Source organism: Perognathus longimembris, chromosome 6 (assembly GCF_023159225.1).
Source record: "Perognathus longimembris pacificus isolate PPM17 chromosome 6, ASM2315922v1, whole genome shotgun sequence".
Taxonomy (NCBI): Eukaryota; Metazoa; Chordata; class Mammalia; order Rodentia; family Heteromyidae; genus Perognathus; species Perognathus longimembris.
The window spans coordinates 41,914,631-41,934,356 of NC_063166.1; the positions used below are offsets into that span (position 1 = coordinate 41,914,631).

At 42.5% G+C, this 19,726-nt stretch overlaps 1 protein-coding gene across 3 annotated transcripts in view; it reads left to right on the plus strand.

The window, feature by feature from the left end:
- Tgfbr2 (transforming growth factor beta receptor 2) overlaps window positions 1–19,726 on the plus strand; it is a 90,519-nt gene that overhangs the window by 61,302 nt on the left and 9,491 nt on the right. For all 3 annotated transcript variants that reach the window (XR_007211272.1, XM_048348603.1, XM_048348604.1), the window contains exons 4-5: window positions 3,624–4,423; window positions 6,829–6,970. Coding sequence is in view for 2 of the 3 variants with exons in the window: in XM_048348603.1 (XP_048204560.1) it covers window positions 3,624–4,423; window positions 6,829–6,970 (942 nt within the window). In the remaining variant the exon portion in view is untranslated. The remainder of the gene's footprint in view (window positions 1–3,623; window positions 4,424–6,828; window positions 6,971–19,726) is intronic.

Sequence of the window (19,726 nt, forward strand, 5' to 3'; positions counted from 1 at the left end):
CCTGCCATAGAACATAAGAAATGTGAGAAATACCTTCTCCCAGAAGTAACCATGCATTTGTTTACTACCATAAAGTGGCCCAGTCTATACCAATGGCTGATATAATCCAATGATCAAAATAGACCCAGCTGCTGCCATGTAGAATTGACTTTATCACAGGAGAAGTCAACCAGATAACCAGTGTATGACATGAGGCTGTGTTTCACACAATTAGAGATAAGTAGAACAGAGGCCTTTCAAGCAGATAAGGCCCTGCAGTTTGCTGTAGCACTTGGGCAGGAGCACACATGTGTCTTTAATTTTATAGGTTTATACAGGGGGACCCCAAGCAGTCTCCACAGGACCTCTGCAGGATCATGGTTTGGTTTTTCTTTTTCTTTCTTATCCTTTCTGTAGCCACTTCTGCCTAGCTTACCTGTCCTTTATCCCCTAGCCAGACTTCTCAGTGTGATTCAGAATTTGTGTTTCCAAAGGTCAATTGCCAAGCTGTGTATCTTTGCCTGTTTTTTTTTTTAAAGTGTGTTAATGTAACTGACTCCCAAAGAGTGACTTCTCTATTAGTGTCTGAAATCCTGAGGTTTGAGTTACTCACTCAGTTGCTAGTGGTGTCAAGTAGACACAAAGCCTTAAAACTTAGAGTCAGTAAAAGTTGGCACTTCCATTGAGCCTTTCTTTAGAAAAGAGAGTGGATTAGATGGATCCAAAAATTTCCACAGTGGCATGTACACATCCCATTCCTAACTTACTTTATTAAATGATGGCATCCATTGAGGTCATCAGTTACCTATGAGAGATTACAGCCCACCTGGACTGTGTTCTCATAATAGATTTTCCCTCAAACTATAATATATAATATGTGATATCATAATTGTAAAATAATATAATACAATAATTTTAATGTGCATTCAAATATAGAATATGTAACATAGTAATGATATAATAACATAATACAATATATAAACCATATAATGCATTATAATAATTTATTTCTTTAAACCTTAAGTTAGATAATTACATATCCTTTTCTTGACCGAAACCTAGTTTCTTACCTTTTTCCTGTTCATTCCACCTACTCATTGTTTTCTCTTTCTATTCTAGTCCATTCTGGAGGAAATCCTGGGATAGGTTGTATGTTCTTTCTCCTTAATATGATCTTCTTTCTAGATATTGTCTTCTTTTCTAGTCTGTAGGAGACCAACTTGAAAGCTGCCTTTACCACAGGTCCTTCTATGTTTCTATGAGTTTTTTTACAATCTACCAATGTACCAATGTAGATGTTATCTACATCACACACTTCTCTTCCAGGCCGTATATACATGCCATGCTTCCTCCCCCAGGTACTCTTTGAGGGTGCCATGCCCATTATTCATTCCTTCGGTGACGTAGAAAATAAATGAATCCAATCTCTGACCTTGAAGCCTGCTCATTAATAAACACCTTCAACAGCAGATGAACTGCACATAAAGAATAGAATATTTACCATATGTCAATTATGCAAGCCTATAATCCTACCTACTCAGAAGTCTGAGATCTGAAGATCCCCATTCCAAGCCAGCCTGAGCAGGACAATTCATGAGACTCATATCTAATTAACCACCCAAAACAGCCCAAAGTGGAGAAGTGACTCATGTGATGGAGTGCTAACCTTGAGTGAAAAGGCTAAGGGATAGCGCCTGAGCCTGAGTTCAAGGTCCACTACCAGCACACACACAATGGAGATCTCAAACAGAAGCTCTCACTGAACTTTATCTGCCTTTCATTCTCTCCTGCCCACTCTGTGTTTCTATCTATCACATTCTTCCCAAGAGGAAAACTATCCTGAGCCAATCAAGGTGGGCCCATAAACCAAAGTTTAATACAGAAAACATTGTTTTGTAAATCAGGTGCCATGGACTCTGATGAGTTCCAGGAGGCCTGCACCAGGGTGCTAAGTCAGAACATGGGCAGCATTTCCATTTAACTTTTGTTACTCTCATACCAGTGTTTCCATTAATTATTCCCACATGACAAAACACCAAACTACTCACTGCCTTACATATGAATCTGTAAGCCCTCTGTACCACACTTCGACAGTAAAGAAAAAGTTTAATAAAAAAAATAAAGAGAGGGGCTGGGGATATGGCCTAGTGGCAAGATCGCTTGCCTCTTATACATGAAGCCCTCGGTTCGATTCCCCAGCATCACATATACAGAAAATGGCTGGAAGTGGCACTGCAGCTCAAGTGGCAGAGTGCTAGCCTTGAGCAAAAAGAAGCCAGGGACAGTGCTCAGGCCCTGAGTCCAAGGCCCAGGACTGGCAATAATAATAATAATAATAATGATAAAGAGAAATATGGAGTGCACATAAAGTCACCAGTTTCAAAAGAGACCCATTCCAGGAACTCTATTCCCCACTCTGGGGCCCAGAGCTCAGGGTTAACTGGATGCTGATTGATGAAAAATAGATTGGAGCTTGGAAAATGGTAAAGATGGTGGCCAAACTGTGGCAGTTTGTGTTTTACCTAGACACTATTTTCATAGGCATTTTGAGGGAAGGAGCTCTATATTTCCAATGCCTCCTTCATCATCACTCAGGAAATATTTGTCTTTTTGTCAGGAATATTGGGGACCTATACACTCTACAGTGAAGTCCTAGCCAGTGTGAGTCCCAGCCTGTTGAACATCAGAATAGGCAATGGACAGATACAAAACTACAAAAGTAGCTGGGCACTGGTGGCCCTCACCTGTAATTCTAGTTACTTAGAAGGCTGAGGACTGGGGATTGTGATTCAGAGCTAACTGCAGGAGAAATGTCTGTGCAACTGAAATCTCCCAATTAACTAGCCAAGAGCTGGAAGTAGAGCTGAGGCTCCAGTGGTGGAGCTAGCCTTGTGTGGAAAAAGCAAGCAGACAGCTCCCAGGCTCTGAATTCATTCCTGGTACTTGTACAAACAAAAAGTGAGGTCATGATTCGCCAGATCCAATTGTGCTGAAGAGTTACATAGGAAGATTATAGGTGCTGTATGAATAAATGAGAATAGGCGTCTTACCTACATTTTTTAGCCTTCCCTTAGGGAATGACATTCAAGCTAGGAAGTCTAGAAAGACTACTAGATGTGGAAGTGAGGCTTGGCTCAAATGGGAGAGAAGCAGCCTTGACCAGAAAAAGCCAAGCAAGAACACAGGCCCTGAGTTCACTCCCATACCAGGGGTGGGGGAAGAGTAGCATAGGCTCCATGAGTTATCAGAGGGGAAGAGTAATACGAAAGTACGTATCAGCATCTGAGGGGTAGGGAAGGGAGTCACAATGGCCAGGCTTTGGTGGCTCACATCTGGGATGTTAGCTACTCGCAAGGTTGATATTGAAGCCAGTCTGGGCAGGAAAGTGTGTGAGACTTTTACTTGCAATTAGCCAGCAAAAAGCCAAATGTGGAGATGTAGCTCAAGTGGCAGAGCTCCAGACTTAAGTGTAACAGTGAGGAGATAATGACTAGACCCTGAGTTCAAGCCTCAGTAACGGCACCAAAAGAAAAACATATATAATATAGAATCTGCAGAAAGCATTCAAATGCTGACACTTGGATAGATGCTTGAGCATGCTGCCGCTGCTGAAACCTCTCCTCTCTTTTCTGTCTCTGCATTAGAATATACCTCCAGCAGCCCAGACTTGTTATCGGTCATAGTCCAGGTGACCGGAGTCAGCCTCCTGCCTCCCCTGGGTGTTGCCATCGCTGTCATCGTCACGTTCTACTGCTACCGTGTTCACCGGCAGCAGAAGTTGAGCCCGTCCTGGGAGAGCAGCAAGGCTCGCAAGCTCATGGAATTCAGTGACCACTGCGCCATCATCCTGGAAGATGACCGCTCCGACATCAGCTCCACATGCGCCAACAACATCAACCACAACACCGAGCTGCTGCCCATCGAACTGGACACCCTGGTGGGCAAAGGGCGCTTTGCCGAAGTCTACAAGGCCAAGCTGAAGCAGAACACTTCAGAGCAGTTTGAGACTGTGGCTGTCAAGATCTTCCCCTATGAGGAGTATGCTTCCTGGAAGACGGAGAAGGACATCTTTTCAGACATCAACCTGAAGCATGAGAACATCCTGCAGTTCCTGACAGCCGAGGAGCGGAAGACGGAGCTGGGGAAGCAGTACTGGCTGATCACCGCCTTCCACGCGAAGGGCAACCTGCAGGAGTACCTCACCCGGCATGTCATCAGCTGGGAGGACCTGTGTAAGCTGGGCAGCTCCCTGGCCCGGGGCATCGCCCACCTGCACAGTGACCACACCCCATGTGGGAGGCCCAAGGTGCCCATTGTGCACAGGGATCTCAAGAGCTCCAACATCCTGGTGAAGAATGACCTAACCTGTTGCCTGTGTGACTTCGGGTTGTCGCTGCGGCTGGACCCTACTCTGTCCGTAGATGACCTGGCCAATAGTGGACAGGTGAGCTAAATCCTGTGTCCTTCTGACCTTGAGCCTGGCCCAAGTCTACTTCTTTGGGGAACAAAAAGCGTTATGTTTAATATTTTTATTAGTGTCGATTAATTATGCATAGTAATGAGCTTCATTATGACATTTTCATACATGCATGCACTTTCCTGTCCTGTCCCTCCCCACATTCTGCATATAAGAGAAAACATGATAACTAATGTTTCTGAGTCTGGCTTATTCCTTTCCATGTGATTATCTCCAGTTCAGTCCATTTTTCTGCAGACAACGCATCTCATTCTTTATAGTCAAATTATACTCCTGTGTGCATATACATCACATTTCCCTCATCTGTTCTCTTTGATGGACACCTGGGTTGATTCTGTAACTTGGCTAACTTTCACTAGCACTCAGTCCTATCCCTTATGGTTGAATTCTGGGTCTCACAGCTGGCTGGCCCTCTACCACTTGAGCCATACCTCCAGCCCAGCTTTTTGCTGGTTACTTTGGAGATGGTGTCACATAGACGTTTCTGTCTAGACTGGCTTCAAATCATGACCCTCCAGATTTTAGCTTCCTGAGTACTTAGGATTACAGACATGAGTTACCAGCTTTTCCCTATTTTTCCCTCTCTTACAGTTTTACTTAGTTCTCTCTCCTCTACACTGTTGACAAATACATTATACATATATGTATATATATACCATATATATGTATATATAATCTTTATATAATTGTACAATGTATGAGCACAATCATCTTGATTAATGTCTATAATCATATTGACTTCTAGCTTGCAGAAGGAAGACTTCTTGGAGTCTAAATCCATGTTCTCCTGACACCCAAGACATGTAGCCAGGTGGCTAGGATGGTGAAATTGATCATCAATAGTCACTAAAAAATTTTAGTTAATGACTTAGTGACTAGAAACAGCCAGGATATCCTTCTGGGTGATGAGCCCCAGGCATTTACATGGCTATTGTCTCTGGACAGACTGCAGGATATACTTTGTATATATTCAGAAGTGTTGAACTTGTGAAGTTGGGACCCAAGCATCCCTGTGTGTTCCTGGCTCCCCAGACAGTTGAAACTGAATCAAATCCATATGTCAAGGCAACGACTCATACAGTGACCCATTAAAAAGAAAGCTTTCTTCCAGGATGTGCCTATAAGAACCATTCCTTGGAACACTGATATCAAACCACTTGACCTTCCTTAGGTACTTGACAAGGTCTGCCATTGTTGTTACTTAGTCAAGCTGTATAAGCTACACTATCAAACGTTTAAGTTGAAAGTGATTTTTTGCTAAAAGTATTTTTCTTGTTCCTCTGAGTCCCATGTTCACATATGGTCAATAAAAGAGTTTAACACAGGCCTATCAGTCAAAACTCAATTATGTGTCACATCTTTGAAAATTAAAATAAGATTTAGATTTGGTCTTGAACTCTGAAAATACTTTCATATAATTTTCATTTAGGTGAGTTGTAGAATTATATTACATCCTTGGAAAGCTAGAATATGTCTTGGAGTAAACAAAGATTAAAACAATCCTGAAGTGATCAATGAATGTCTTTTTTCTTTATCTTAGAGTTTCAAGAATGAAAGAAAAATTATTTAATTTGTACTGGCTCATGCTTGAAACCCTAGCTACTTGGGAGACTGAGCTCTAGAGAATTGAGATTCAAGACTAGACCGGGTAGAACAGTCCACAAGACTTCATCTCTAAAATAACCCAGTCAAAAGCAGGGATGAAGGCATGGTTCAAGTGGTAGAGTGCCAGCTAAGCAAGCAAGGCAAGCATGTGTGAGGCCCTGAGTTCAGACACTGGTACCAAAACCAGAAACATTTAATTTTCACTGCAAAAGTAAAAGTAAGCATCTAAAATGTCTTGGCGAGATTTTTTCATATTATCTGTGATGACATTCATTATAGGCCAGATAAGACTCTGGCACTTCCTTACCTTAGCATGCTTGGTTTATAATCTTCCAAGGGTTTTCTGCGAGAGACATTCTATTTTTCTTTTTAATGACTGTTTATGCTCTATCTTGCTGTGTTGTTCTTATTTAAAACAACATTGTGGAGTTTTTGTTTTTGAATTTGGGCCTCTTACTCTCACTTGGCTATTTTGCTCAAAGCTAATATTCAGGTGATAACCTTGAGCTCTCCTTCACTTCCAGCTTTTTGCTAAGTAATTGGATATAAGATTCCCATGGACTTTTCTGCCTTGACTACCTTTGAACTGCTGTCTTTAGGTCTCAGCCTCCTGAGTATATAGGAGTACAGGTATAAGCCATCAGCATTTGAAGCACTGTGAATTCTTTTTAACAGCTGTAAACTTGCAGAGTGACACATATCAGTCATAGTGTGAAAATACAGCCATTATAATGAAATGAAAAACCCTAATGCCTGTTTTTGTTTAGGTGGGAACTGCAAGATACATGGCCCCAGAAGTCCTAGAGTCCAGGATGAATTTGGAGAATGTTGAGTCCTTCAAGCAGACAGATGTATACTCTATGGCCCTGGTGCTCTGGGAGATGACATCTCGCTGTAATGCGGTGGGAGGTATGTACAGACCACAGCCTGGCGTGCTCCCGGGAGCTGCCTTCCGAAAGACAGTACACTATTTGCTCTGAGCCTAAGTCCAGGGATTCATCACAAAGCAATTAACTCCACAGTGACAGCTACTTGAAGCCACTCTACATGGAATTAAGCTAAACTTTTTTTTAATCCAATGTTATTTGTTTGCTCATTTGTGTCTTTATGCCATCACTGCTGCTTGAACTCAGGGCCAAGACACTACTACTTGAGCCATACCTCCAACTACTGCTTTTTTGTTGTTGTTGTTTGTAGGGCTTGAACTCAAGGCCTGGATGATATCTCTGAGCTGATTTGAACAAAGCTAGCACTCTGTCACTTTGAGCCGCAGCTTTTTTTCCAGGTTTTAAGTGTTTAATTAGAGATGAGAGTCTCATGGGGACTTTTCTGCCCAGATTGGCTTTAAACTGCAATCCTTAGATCTCAGCATCCTGAGCAGCTAAGATTACAGGTCTGAACCATGAATGCTTGGCAAGTCTTTGTTTGTTTGTTCGATTGGTTGGTTCGTTTTTTAGTGATTAATTGTAAATAACAGTCTGATAGAGTTACCTGGCCAGGTTTTCTTTGAACCACAACTCTTAGATCCTACCTTCCTTAGTAGCTAGGATTACAGACATGAGCCACCAGCATGTGGCAAAATATGCTAAGCTGATAGCCAAGTTTGGAAGATAAAGCTTTGTGTCTTTGTCACTCACAAGGCTTTATATAATTACCTTTTCTTAGTGCATCTCTCCATCTATATTTGAATAACAAGAGATGGTGCTAACAGTGCATGTGAGAATTATTTCTCTTTATCCAATGTGTAATATTATTTAGATAGGTTTCTTTTGGTGTTTTAATGCTTTTCAGAATTACAAAGCCCAACAAAATAATTTGACTAAAAAGTTACTTCCATAGACATGGTTTGTTTGATTAGGCAAAACAACCAACATTGTTTGACCTATTTGTTCAGGTTTTGAAACTCTAAGGAAGAGAGGCTGTTGAGGGAAGTCATCCCTTTGCCCACAAGCCTTGAAGTTAGGAGGACATGTTTCTCCTCTTCCTTTCTTCTGTAATCTAGGTGGCCTGGGTTGTTTCCTCTTATTTTTTTCTCCAAGTTTAGTTCTTTTACTCTTGTTGTCTTTTTGAACATTCTCATTAAACACACTACTATTACTTCCCCAGATTTCATCACCATGTCTTCTCAGCACATTGTGCACTGAGCTCTCTCTGTTGGTGGAGGCCATGGTTGCTCTAGGCTTTGAACTAAGATGGATATCATTGGGGCTTATGGCCAAGGCTGTAGCTTTAGAGAGTGTTGTGCCCAAAGGGAGAATGGTACATGTCTACAGAGCCATATCTTTTTCCAATTCTCCTCATTTAAGGCTCACCTGAGCAATGTACATCAGCCTGGTCCTAGTGGCTGACAGATGAAATGAAGCTAAGCTTAATTATTAAAAAATTTTGTTTTGTAGTAATTTTAGACTTGAAAACAGCAAAAAGCAACTTAAAATCCCCATCTTTTTAAAAATGTGTGTGTGTCTGTGCATGCGTGCCTGTGCGTGCGCGTGCGCACACACACACACACACACACACACACACACACACACACCCCAATACTGGGGATTGAACTCATGGCTTCACATTCTTCCTTTCTTTTTCTGCTCAAAGATAGCATTCTACCACTTGAGCCACAGCTCCACCTCTGGCTTTTTGTTGGTTAACTGGATATAAAAATCTCATGGAATTTGCTGCCTGGGCTGGCTTCAAACCACAATCTTCAGATCTTAGCCTCCTGAGTAGCTGAGATTATAGGTGTGAGCCACTGGCACCCAGCAAGTCCCTATCTATTTTTAACCCAGCTTCCTCCTAAACCACAGCATCTCACTATCAAAATCAAGAAGTTAACATTGGTTCAGTGCTCTTCATTGATATATGTACCCTATTTGTACTTTGATGTCTCCAGTAACAGCCTTTCTGAAGCAGGCTCCAGGCTAAGTTACACAGTGACTGGTACAATGCAGCATTATCTAGCTCAGCTTATCCCTAATCTTCCATTGAGAAAGGTGTAGTCTTGTTGCTTTATTGATTGCTTCTCACTTTGCATTTCTCTAGTGTTTTCTGATCATTACACTGAGATTATATATATGGAGCAAGAATGACAAAGATAGATTGTTGGGGCCTTCTCAGTGGGCTCAAGCTCACTGGTGTCAGATGAAAAGTTTGATCATTCAATTCAGGTAATTTCTTACAGCTTCTCCCAGTACAACTACCCTTTTTCCATTTGTAATTAACCCATACTTTTGAGGAAAATACTGGCTTGTTTCTGACAGTACTAAGCACCCGTTTAGTACCAGGGCTTTTCCCCCTGTGATTTTACCCATTAACTTGAGGATGGATTAGTAATTCTTGCCTCCAACAATTATCATTATAATGTGCTTACTGGAGATTTTCTATTTCCTTCATTAGTACTCTCCTATGAGGAACATCTGTCCCTTCTTTCACCCTCTCTTATTATTTATCCACTAATTATGAGCTTGGCATTATGAATATTTACTTCATTCTATGCATATTCAATACTACCATTATTTACTGTGTTCTTCAGACTACCACAGCTTTGGTTACTGGCTCATACCTCTCAATATTTGATCCACTATAAAAGCTATCCAGATAAAGCTTGGTACATTTGCTGGCTCAGATTCTTCCTCCCTTTCAGAATATGTTAGACTGATGGGTCCAGGCCCCTTCTTTCTCCCTGTTCCCCTGGGTGGAGATTCTGCTCCATCTATGGACATTCTTATTATTCTTATTTCCTGCCTGAGATTTCTTTTTTCACATTATGGAAAGTAACTTTTTTTCATGTGCAGTGAAATTTGTTTAACCAATTTTCAGCCACTGAGAAAAATTTTTTTCCTAAAAGCTTTGACAGGACCAAAGTGAATCTCTAGACTGATAAAAACTGTGTCAAAGAAGATTCTGTGGTCACTGTTGGAATAAATTTACCTAAATTTCAGAATCTTCTCCTGTGCTAGAGATTGAGTCTCTTTTGCTCTGTCAGAGCAGCTGCTTATTCTGGCCCAGTCTGAGTTCCCTGCTCCTGTTTTTAGCAATGACTAAAGTACCTTCCTGTTGATATTTGCTGAGTATGGAAGAATCTAGGCTAGTGGAGAAGAAGTTCACCAACATTTCCAAATTCTTAAGTGGGGAAAACAAACTGTTCTAAGAAAAGAACAGGATCAGATTTGGAAAGTTGTCTCAAAAAGTCCTTTTATAAAAGTTATGATAAGAACAGATGGCTTTGGGGGAATCAGAAACGACCTGCCCTGGTTTTGATTTTCTTTGATTCTTTTTCTCCCATGTCCACTCAGACTGTGGAATCAAGGCTCTTTATCCATCCTTGCTTTCATCCTGACACAAAGCCCTTCCTTGGACTAAGTGTGTAAGCAAATGCTGTAAACCCACCCCTCCACTTACTTTGTATTCTCCTTTTGAAGTATTGATATTTGGGATTTTGCTGATTTTTATTACTACTTGTTTCATCTTAAAAACCTGAAAGACCGATTTATTTTAGCATAGTCTTATTTTCCAATATGAAAGCTTTATTTTCTCCTCTTTAAAATTTATTTGTTATTATTGTAAAGGTGATATACAGTGGAGTTATGGTTATAGTGGAGTTATGGTTATGTAACTCAGATAAAGAGTATATTTCTTTTTGAACCCTTCCCTCTCTCCTAGTTTTTCCCTCCTTCTTTTTGAATAGTGTCACCCTTCCCTCTATCTCTTTCCTAGTTTTTCCCTCCCAACCCCACTCAAAGTTGTATAGTTCACTTTTAACATAATGTCTAGTGAGTATCAAAGCTGCATTTGTTCACTCTTTGTCGCTCCATTTCTGTGCCCTCCCTTGCCCTCCCAAATGAACAAATAAGACAAAAGAAAATTAAAACAAAAACAGCAACAAAGAAAAAGAAACTTATTTTTACTTCCTAGAGTTCATTTCATAAATATTATTTTATATGATCAGATGCATATATTAGCTTCATCTTAATTTCAGAGGCTTTCTTTTCCATTCAAAGAGTCCCTTGGAGAGGGCAGAAAGCCAGAAAACAGATGTACTTCCTGCAAGCCAGGAATTCTGTGGTACACTTTCCAGCTGTTATACAATCACAGATAGAAAAGACAGACCTTCACCTCCATAAGTTAGTAGTCTGCTAGAAACAGACTTTGCTTTTTCAAAATTGACACATGCAAATATATTTCTTACTTTCCTAAACTGAAAAATAATATTAAATACCTCTATTTGATATGAGATTTTAATTTGCAAAATATAAGGAAGGAAAAGAAATATAAACAGTCTTATCTTAAGGTAGGACTCACTCAAGCACACACACCCACACACACACACACACACACACACACACACACACACACACACACACATCAGTGAGGAAAGTGGTCCAGAAAGGAGAGGCTTCTTAGTGAAAGTAGCATTAGTCCTGATGACGAGATCCCCAAAGGAACAGTAGCTGCCATTGCTAGTCACTAGCCTCTGTGCAGTTAATTTAATCTGCATGCAATGCTTTGAGGTGTGTGTTCTTGTTTATCATCTGTTTGCAAATAGCAAAACACAGGTTTGGGAAACAGAAAAGCTGAAGATCCAAGAATCAAAACCCCATTGTCAATCTGACTGAGAGCTAGCCTGACTGAGGAAAATCACTGACACTAAATTGTAGCTACAAGTACCCTCACTACCATGGGGTGGGTAGTCAGCTTTGTGCTGTGTGTCAGTGCATTTATGCAAAGCCTTTCTGGGGGTAGCTGGAGGTCCACTTGTGGAGCAGTAGGCAGTGTCCTAGGTCCTGAAAGTTGGTATTGGTGGGGTTTCCTCTCACCTGGGTGAGCCTCAGTCAGTACAATCCCTAGACACTTCTTTCCTGTGCCTTAAAGGAATGAGTACCTTAAAATCTGGCATCACTTTTGCTGTGTCTAATGGTGGTGGGGCTTGAACTCAGGGGCCTCTTTCTCTCCTTTGGCTTTTTCTCATCTCCAGGCCATCTTTCTACCACTTGAGCCACACCTCCACTCCCAGCTCTTTGATGATTAATTGGAGACTAGAGTCTCAGAGAATTCCCGCCCCCCCCAACCCCCAAGGAAGCTGGCTTCTAACTGTGATCCTTAGATCTCAACTTTCTGAGTAGCTAGGTGCTCAGCCCAATATCACTTCTTCCCCTTATTTCTCTCAGAATGCATTAATTCATTTGTTTACTCAAGAATCATTTCATGAATACTTGTTGTGTCTCAGACACTATTCAAAAGGCTTAGCAACAATAATTTACTTTCACTTGTACTTCTGATACAGGGTCTTATTTTGCAGCCCTGGTCTGGCCTTGAACTTGGCATTTGCATCCCAGTGGTGAGATTTTTCAGGCATATACCACAATGCCAGGCAGGAACAGCAGTTTAAAAAGCAGACATTTTCCCCCAAGAGACAGTCTAGTGAGAAGGTAATATTCTAGAAAGACAAGTTACTGAGCAAATAGCTCTGAGGTTAAGGGTAACATAGATGAGTGTAATAATTTTAGAAGCCAAAGTACAGTAAGGGGACAGATAATGACAGAGGCTGTTGTTCCAGTCACTTTGATCATCTGAAGGGAATACAAAGGGAAAACAAGTCTTCAGAGTTGTTTGAAGAGGGAACATAGCCAAAGGAGATGATGAGCAAGGTTGCTACTCCTTATAAAGGAGAAAAGTCATGGCATGGCCAATCAGCAGAGACTGGCATGCACCTGGCTGGCTGTCCAGAGGCATGTTTCAGTACAGTGTGTAAGAGGGGCAGATGAAGGCACTGTCTGGGACCCCTTTGGCTACCTCTGCAGGCACATCCGCATCATCCTCAGCCAGAACTGGCCCACAGCAAACCCACTCCCGATCCTCCAGCCAGCTGAGCCTCGAGTAGAAGCTGAGAAACAGCAAACAGCTGGCTGAGCTGGCATTTAACCAGAATTACAACACCCTGTTGTTGAGTTTCTGCAGTTCTGTGAGGGTAGAAAGCTCAAATGAACCAAGATAGAATAGGGTGGGGAAAGAGAAGAAAAGGAAGAGCCTGAAGAAGAGACTGAGAGAAGGCCAGGATGAGGAAGAATTTTATTTTACTGGACTTGAAGTCAGTGCAATTTGCAAAGCAAATGGGAAACATCAGGGAGTGGCTTTGGGGGACCCTGTCAACAGCTTTGCTGTCCTGCAAGTCCAGAGCCACAGCAAAAACAACAGCTGTGTGCCAGATGCTGACACTGGAGAAAGACACACCACAGTTGTCACAGAAGCAAGCATCTGCTGCTCTTTCTTTGCAGGGTAGTTGAGAAACTTCCTAGGAGAAGGGCCTAGAAGCTGCCTTATATTAGGAAGAGGCAGAGGAGGGACCCTGAAGGAAGACGGACTTTTTTTTTTCCAGCTATGAAGCAGAACTTTCTTGCAAACATGACCTCCGTGATTCAGAGGCCAGTGCCTCATGCCAGTCTCAGGAGCCTGAGATCTGAGGAACATGAAGGGAAGGGAAGAGAAGGGAAGGGAAGAAGGGAAGGGAAGGGAAGGGAAGGGAAGGGAAGGGAAGGGAAGGGAAGGGAAGGGAAGGGAAGGGAAGGGAAGGGAAGGGAAGGGAAGGGAAGGGAAGGGAAGGGAAGGGAAGGGATAATCTTTGTTTGGACATACTGAAAGAAACACTGAAGTATTCACCTCAGAACCTCTAGCTTGGGACACGATCTGAGGATGGATCAAGGACTTGATCTGAATAAATAGTCCTACTATGTAGGTTACTGGAATGGTTAGAGTGTCCTGACCCTGGAGAAAGGGTGAGTGAAAGTTGTTTATTTGGGAAGATTCAGAGGAAATTCCAGCAAGGATTGAGGAAATGAGTCAGGCATTAAAGATGGCAGCTGGCCAAAATGCCTCAGCTGGAAAGTGGCCAGCAAGCCTCTGGAGGGTGGGTGGGCCTACATGTAGCACAAGGCGGACACACACACACCCCACACACAAGGCTCACATTGCACCACCTATTCGTCTTTAGATCAGGATAATACCTCACTACCCAGCCTGCCAGGCTGGAGTTAGGCTACTGTGTCTGAGAGTGTACAAGGAGATGTGGCAGCCTCTAGTGGCAATGTGTGTACTGATAAAAGGCACCTGTGCCTTCTTATGTGGATACAGAAAACAAGGCACAGAGGGCTCCTAAACTGTATTCTCACTAGGCCTTGGTGGTTCACATCTGTCATTCTAGCTCCTCAGAAGGCTGAGAAATGAAGATCACAGGTCAAAGCCAGCTAAGGCAGATAAAGCCAAAGGACTTTTATCTCCACTTAACCAGTAAAAGCCAGAAGTGGAAGTGTGACTCGAGTGGTAGAGCACCAGCTTTGAGTGAAGTAAGCTTAGGACAGTGCCCAGGCCCTGAGTTCTAGTCCCAATACCATCACCATCACCATCACCATCATCATCATCATCATCATGATCATCATCATCATCATCATCATTACACAGTAACAACCAAAATTTCTCTGTCTCTTCACCTATGTCTCCTACATAACAATAGCCAATAAAAAGGGAGGCCGTGTTTTTGGTTACAGGTAGATTTTGCATAGCTTGTTTAGAAATTCCAAACCAGAACCATGGTGTCTTTTAAGGACGCTGCTCTCAATGCAGAGAGGGGGGTCTCAGTGGGACAGGGAGGGACATACTTGTTAGACTTGTGACAGGTACCTTGTCACTTTGGTCTGCAGCCCTGTACACGCTGCTTGCTCTGGTTAGGGAGAAAGTACTTTTTGAAAGATTTGGTGGAGGAGCAAAGACAGCATGAAAATGTCCTTAAAAGGCAAAGCAGGGGCTGGGAATATGGCCTGGTGGTAAAAGTGCTTGCCTCGTATACATGAAGCCCTGGGTTCGATTCCTTAGCACCACATATATAGAAAAAAGCTGGAAGTGGCGCTGTGGCTCAAGAGGTAAAGTGTTAGCCTTGAGCAAAAAGAAGCCAGGGACAGTGCTCAGTCCTGAGTCCATGCCCTAGGACTGGCAACAAAAACAAAACAAGTACACAGAAGGCAAAGCAGTTTTCACAATATAAAATGATGGTAACATTGTGTTCCATTCACAATGTTCTTCCCATAACCCAGAACCCATGTACTTGGAGCCTCAGTTTTCTTGGTTATGAAGTAAGAGTTGGATAACATCTGAGGACTGTTCTTCCATGTTCTTCCTCTGTCTGACTATTCAAACCTCTTCCAATATGTTTAATACGAGAGCCTGTTTTTCCATGGGAAGATACAGCTGCGATTCTCAGTGAAGCATTTAAGGCCAGGCTGATGTGATGTGGCTAGTGGGAGGTGTGCTTGTTTCAGATCTGCCACAGGAAAAGGATAAGCAGCTGAGGGAAGGGACCTGGCTGCTGGCAGTGTGCCATTGCCAGATACTCAGGGACATTCATTTGTCCTGTGATTCGTTCTCTCTGTGTGACCCAGGCCTCTCCCTGATGAATTGAAGAAAAAAACACCTGATCCTTTGTAAAAATAAATAAATGTAAATGCAGAAATTCACATTTATAAACAATAAAGAAAATTTTTCAATAACTTTTATTCCCACTACTCACCATAAGATACTTACATAGAAGAAACTAAGGATTCGGAATGGGAGAGAGATTTACTTTTCTCTATAAATTTTTATGTAGTAGTTTCATTGTTTTAATCACGTGCTTTTTTTTTTCTTTTTGCATTAGTCCTGAGGCTTGAAATCGGAGCCTTGCGTTCTCCCTTAGCTTATTTCTCAAGGCTGTCATTCCATCTCTGGAACCACAGTACCATTTTTAGCTTTTTGCTGGTTAATTAGAGATAAGAGTTTCACTAGCTGGGTGCCAGTGGCTCAGTTTTGCAATCCTAGCTACTCAGAAAGTTTGAAGCTAGCCAAGGAAGTAAAGTCTATGAGACTCTTATATCTAATTAACCACCAGAAAACTGGAAGTGGCACTGTGGTTCAAAATTGTAGAGTGCTAGCCTCGAGCTCAAAAGCTCCTAGGACCTGAGTTCAAGCCTCATGACATCAAAAAAAAAACAAAAAACTCTCATAAACTTTCCTTCCCGGGCAGGTTTTGAACCATGCTGCTCAGCCCTCAGCCTCCTGAGTAGCTAGGATTATAAGCATGAGCCACCAGCACTTGGCTCACACGCATTTTTGAAACTAAAAGTATTTTAAGCCCCAACATGAAAACAGAGTAGCTGGCACTGGTGGCTCATATCTACCCTTTTAGATACTCAGGAGACTGAGATCTAGAGGATTATAGTTCAAGGCCGCTCTGAGAAAAAAAAAAATCAGAGCCTCCATTACCAAAATAACTGGCTGGGAGGAATGGCTCAAGTGGTAGAACATCAGCTTAGCAAGCAAGAGGCTCTGAGTTCAAACCCTAGTACCAACAACAACAAAAAGTAGCTTGAGATAAAGGAGATAAATTTGAACTTGACAGTTGTGTGGACTGAGCACTGCCATCTCTGAAGCCATAAGGAGCCGGTAGGCATCTCGGGGGTCCAACTGAGCCACTCAGCATACCACCCACTCTGCTCTACTCACCAGTGTCTGTCCCACAGAAAACTGTGGGTATCCACTTACAAATTTGGAGGCCTTTTGCCTTCTCCCCTCCTTCCTCAGCATCCAGGCTCCCCTTGGGCATCTGTGGCCATTCCCTACAGAGCCAAAGCAGAGATGGTATGTAGAATAGCAAAGGAACAGTTAGGAAACACCCCAGGAGGGAACTGTGTCTTCTAAGTCATCTTGAAGGTCCTAGAATGCATAATGTGCTGCCTAAGCAGCCACAAAAATGGAGGTAGATTGCTGCCCTGAGCAGACAGCACAGAGGCTCTCTGAAGGCAATGGACGCACCAAAGGGTATAAAGCCATTGTGGAGCAGGAGAAAAAATGGTGTGCAACATGAGAAAAAATTGCAAATTAAAGAATAAAGCATATGTGACTCCCTTGTTCTGGAAGTTTATATACAAATAGTATTTCTTAGGAGTTGAAGGAAAGTTAGCATTAAACACACACAACACTTCAAATCCCATCCTCGCTCTGATGCTGAACAACTAATATAAGACTAGAGAAGCGAAAAAGGCAGTTTAATCAAACGATGGCCTTGGACATGTGGAATTTAAACTTAGAAGGAAGCAGAAAATTCACAGACTCTGTGGCTCAAGGAGGATGATCGCCACCACCATCCAGGTGTCCCATGGTCCCCCTTGCCTGTAACATCTCCCCAAATCAAAGGGGGGCAGCAGGGCTTGTGTCCTTGGGGCGGGGGAGGGGGAATGTCCAGCACTTCAGGAAGAGCAAAACAAAACCTAGTCATGACTGCCGTGTGTGTGTGTGTGTGTGTGTGTGTGTGTGTGTGTGTGTGTGTACCCATGCACATGTGCATGCGCATGCGCATGTGCGCCAGTACTGGGACTTGAATTCATGGTCTGGGCACTGTCTCTTACCTTTTTCCCCTAAGGCTAGAACCCTACCATGTGGGTCCTAGCTCTACTTCCATATTTTTGCTGATTAATTGAAGACTCAGACTTTCCTGCCTAGGCTGGCTTTGGACTGTGGTCCTTAGCTATCAGCCCCTTGAGTGACTCCAGGATTACAGGAGTGAGCCACTATCTCCACTGGAATATTCATTACTGATTTTGTAAGAAACACTAGTCCCAGTGTTGTCTTGGCCCCTCCCCCCAGCGCAGGATCCTCCTTTGTTCCTTGAGAAGAACTTAAAAGTAAGAGGAATGCCAAGGTTTACATAGTGACTTTGAAGACTAGGTCTTGAGCTGGCATAAGCTTGCTCTGGGTTACAATCCCATGGCAGATATATTATTCTCAAGAATTGTCAGTGCTGAGATTGACAGCTGGGGTTGACTCCAATCCTGACATTTTCTTCTTCCGCTATGATCACTTTTGGCCCCTTCACTTGTGAGCACAGGTATGGGAACTGTTGACCGTTGATGGAGAAGGAACTGTGATGTGTTCAATGGAAAGGATAAAGTCCAAGAGCTCCCTGCAAAGGCAAAGGGGCCTTCGTCAAAGAAATGGCAGTGTGGTATATTGCTCCGGATGCTCTTTCTTCCTAGGTCAGCATTTGTAGCTTCTCCAAAAGGGCTACAGCAAGGCCTCTGCCCTTGGAGTAACTTCGCAGTCCTAGGCAGATGTGCATTGGGGCTGAGATGTATGTAGCCCAGGGAGAAGGAAGAAAGCATTCCTTGGCGGCTATCATGGGCCGGCATTTTAGATGTCAGATCTCACTGGAGGATTTTTATGGGACAATTTATTGAGGAGACTGTCTCAAAAGAAGGATTTACAAGAAACAGACAAGTGTAGGGAAGGAAAGTAAGCAAAGTTATAGTTTGGAGAGAGTCATGCCTCAGGCTGATTTCACCAGAAGCTATGTAGGCTGAATTGTAATTATATCAGAGTTAGCCCATTCAGAGGCAGGAGGAACAGACTAACACTAAGTTATTTGTCATTGCCTGCCCCAGGCTGTACCAGGGGGAGGAGCTCTTGCCCACAACTCTTGAGGCTAGGGCAATCCACCAGAGAAGGGTGAAGATGTGAGCCTTTATGGTAAATGCTTCAGTCAGCTGGGATCTGGCCACTCTTACCTTGGTAACAAGGATCTAAGCAAGCACCAACCATAACCATTACACTGGGAAAAACAGTTGGAAATGAAATGTGTGAACTGTCTAAGGAACAATTGTGTCATACACACATTCCTATATATATAGCACATTTCAATCTTATTTGAATTATATCATAAGAAATCTGGAAGGAAATCTGGAAGGCCCTTGGTTAAGAATACTTTGTGTGTTTGGTGTGTATGTGTGTGTGTGTGTGTGTGTGTGTGCACGCGCGCGCACACTCTGGAATGGAGCCTAAATCAAGGCCTGGGCACTATCTCTTAACTTTTTCACCAAAGGGTAGTACTCTACCACTTAAACCATACCTCCATTTCCTACCTTTTGGTGCTTAATTGGAGATAAGTGTCTCATGAACTTTCTTTCTTGCCCAGGCTGACGTCATACCACTATTATCAGATCTCAGCCTCCTGAGTAGCTAGGGTGATAAGCATAAGCTACTGCACCTGGCTTAGGATACATTTTATAGTAAGAGAGGGAGAGGAAACATTCACCTGGATCCTATTTCTTGTTTATGCCTGAATTCAACTCAACTCATATTTATTGCACATCTACTATATAAAAGGCAAAGTATAAAACACAGAGTAGAGAAGAGGAAGACATAAAACTCAACCTCTGGAGGGCTTAACAATGTATAGGCTGATGGAACAAAGAAATTAGATGCGTAATGCTTATGCAAATCAAAATTCAGAGCTCCCAGGAAAGCTGTGTGCATTTTGCTTCTGCACCAGCATTGTAGTTTGTGTTTTGCCTCAGTGCATCCCAAGTATTCCTATGTTTCAGTTTATAAACACAGGAAATTTCCTCATTGCTTTTCTATTTGGGTGAGGATGAAGAAGATAAATGTACAAGTAGGGTTTGAGGAACAGAGAAGACACAAAACAGAAAAGACAATAAACAAATATCATCCCAGTTATGTCTTTTTAAATTTCCCTTTTTTTCATGAAAGCTTCCTTGATTCTTATACTGGAAGAGAAAATTATGAGACTTTTTACCCAGTGAACAAGATTATCTTGAAACTAAAGGTCAATGATCCTATTTGCTTTGAGGACAG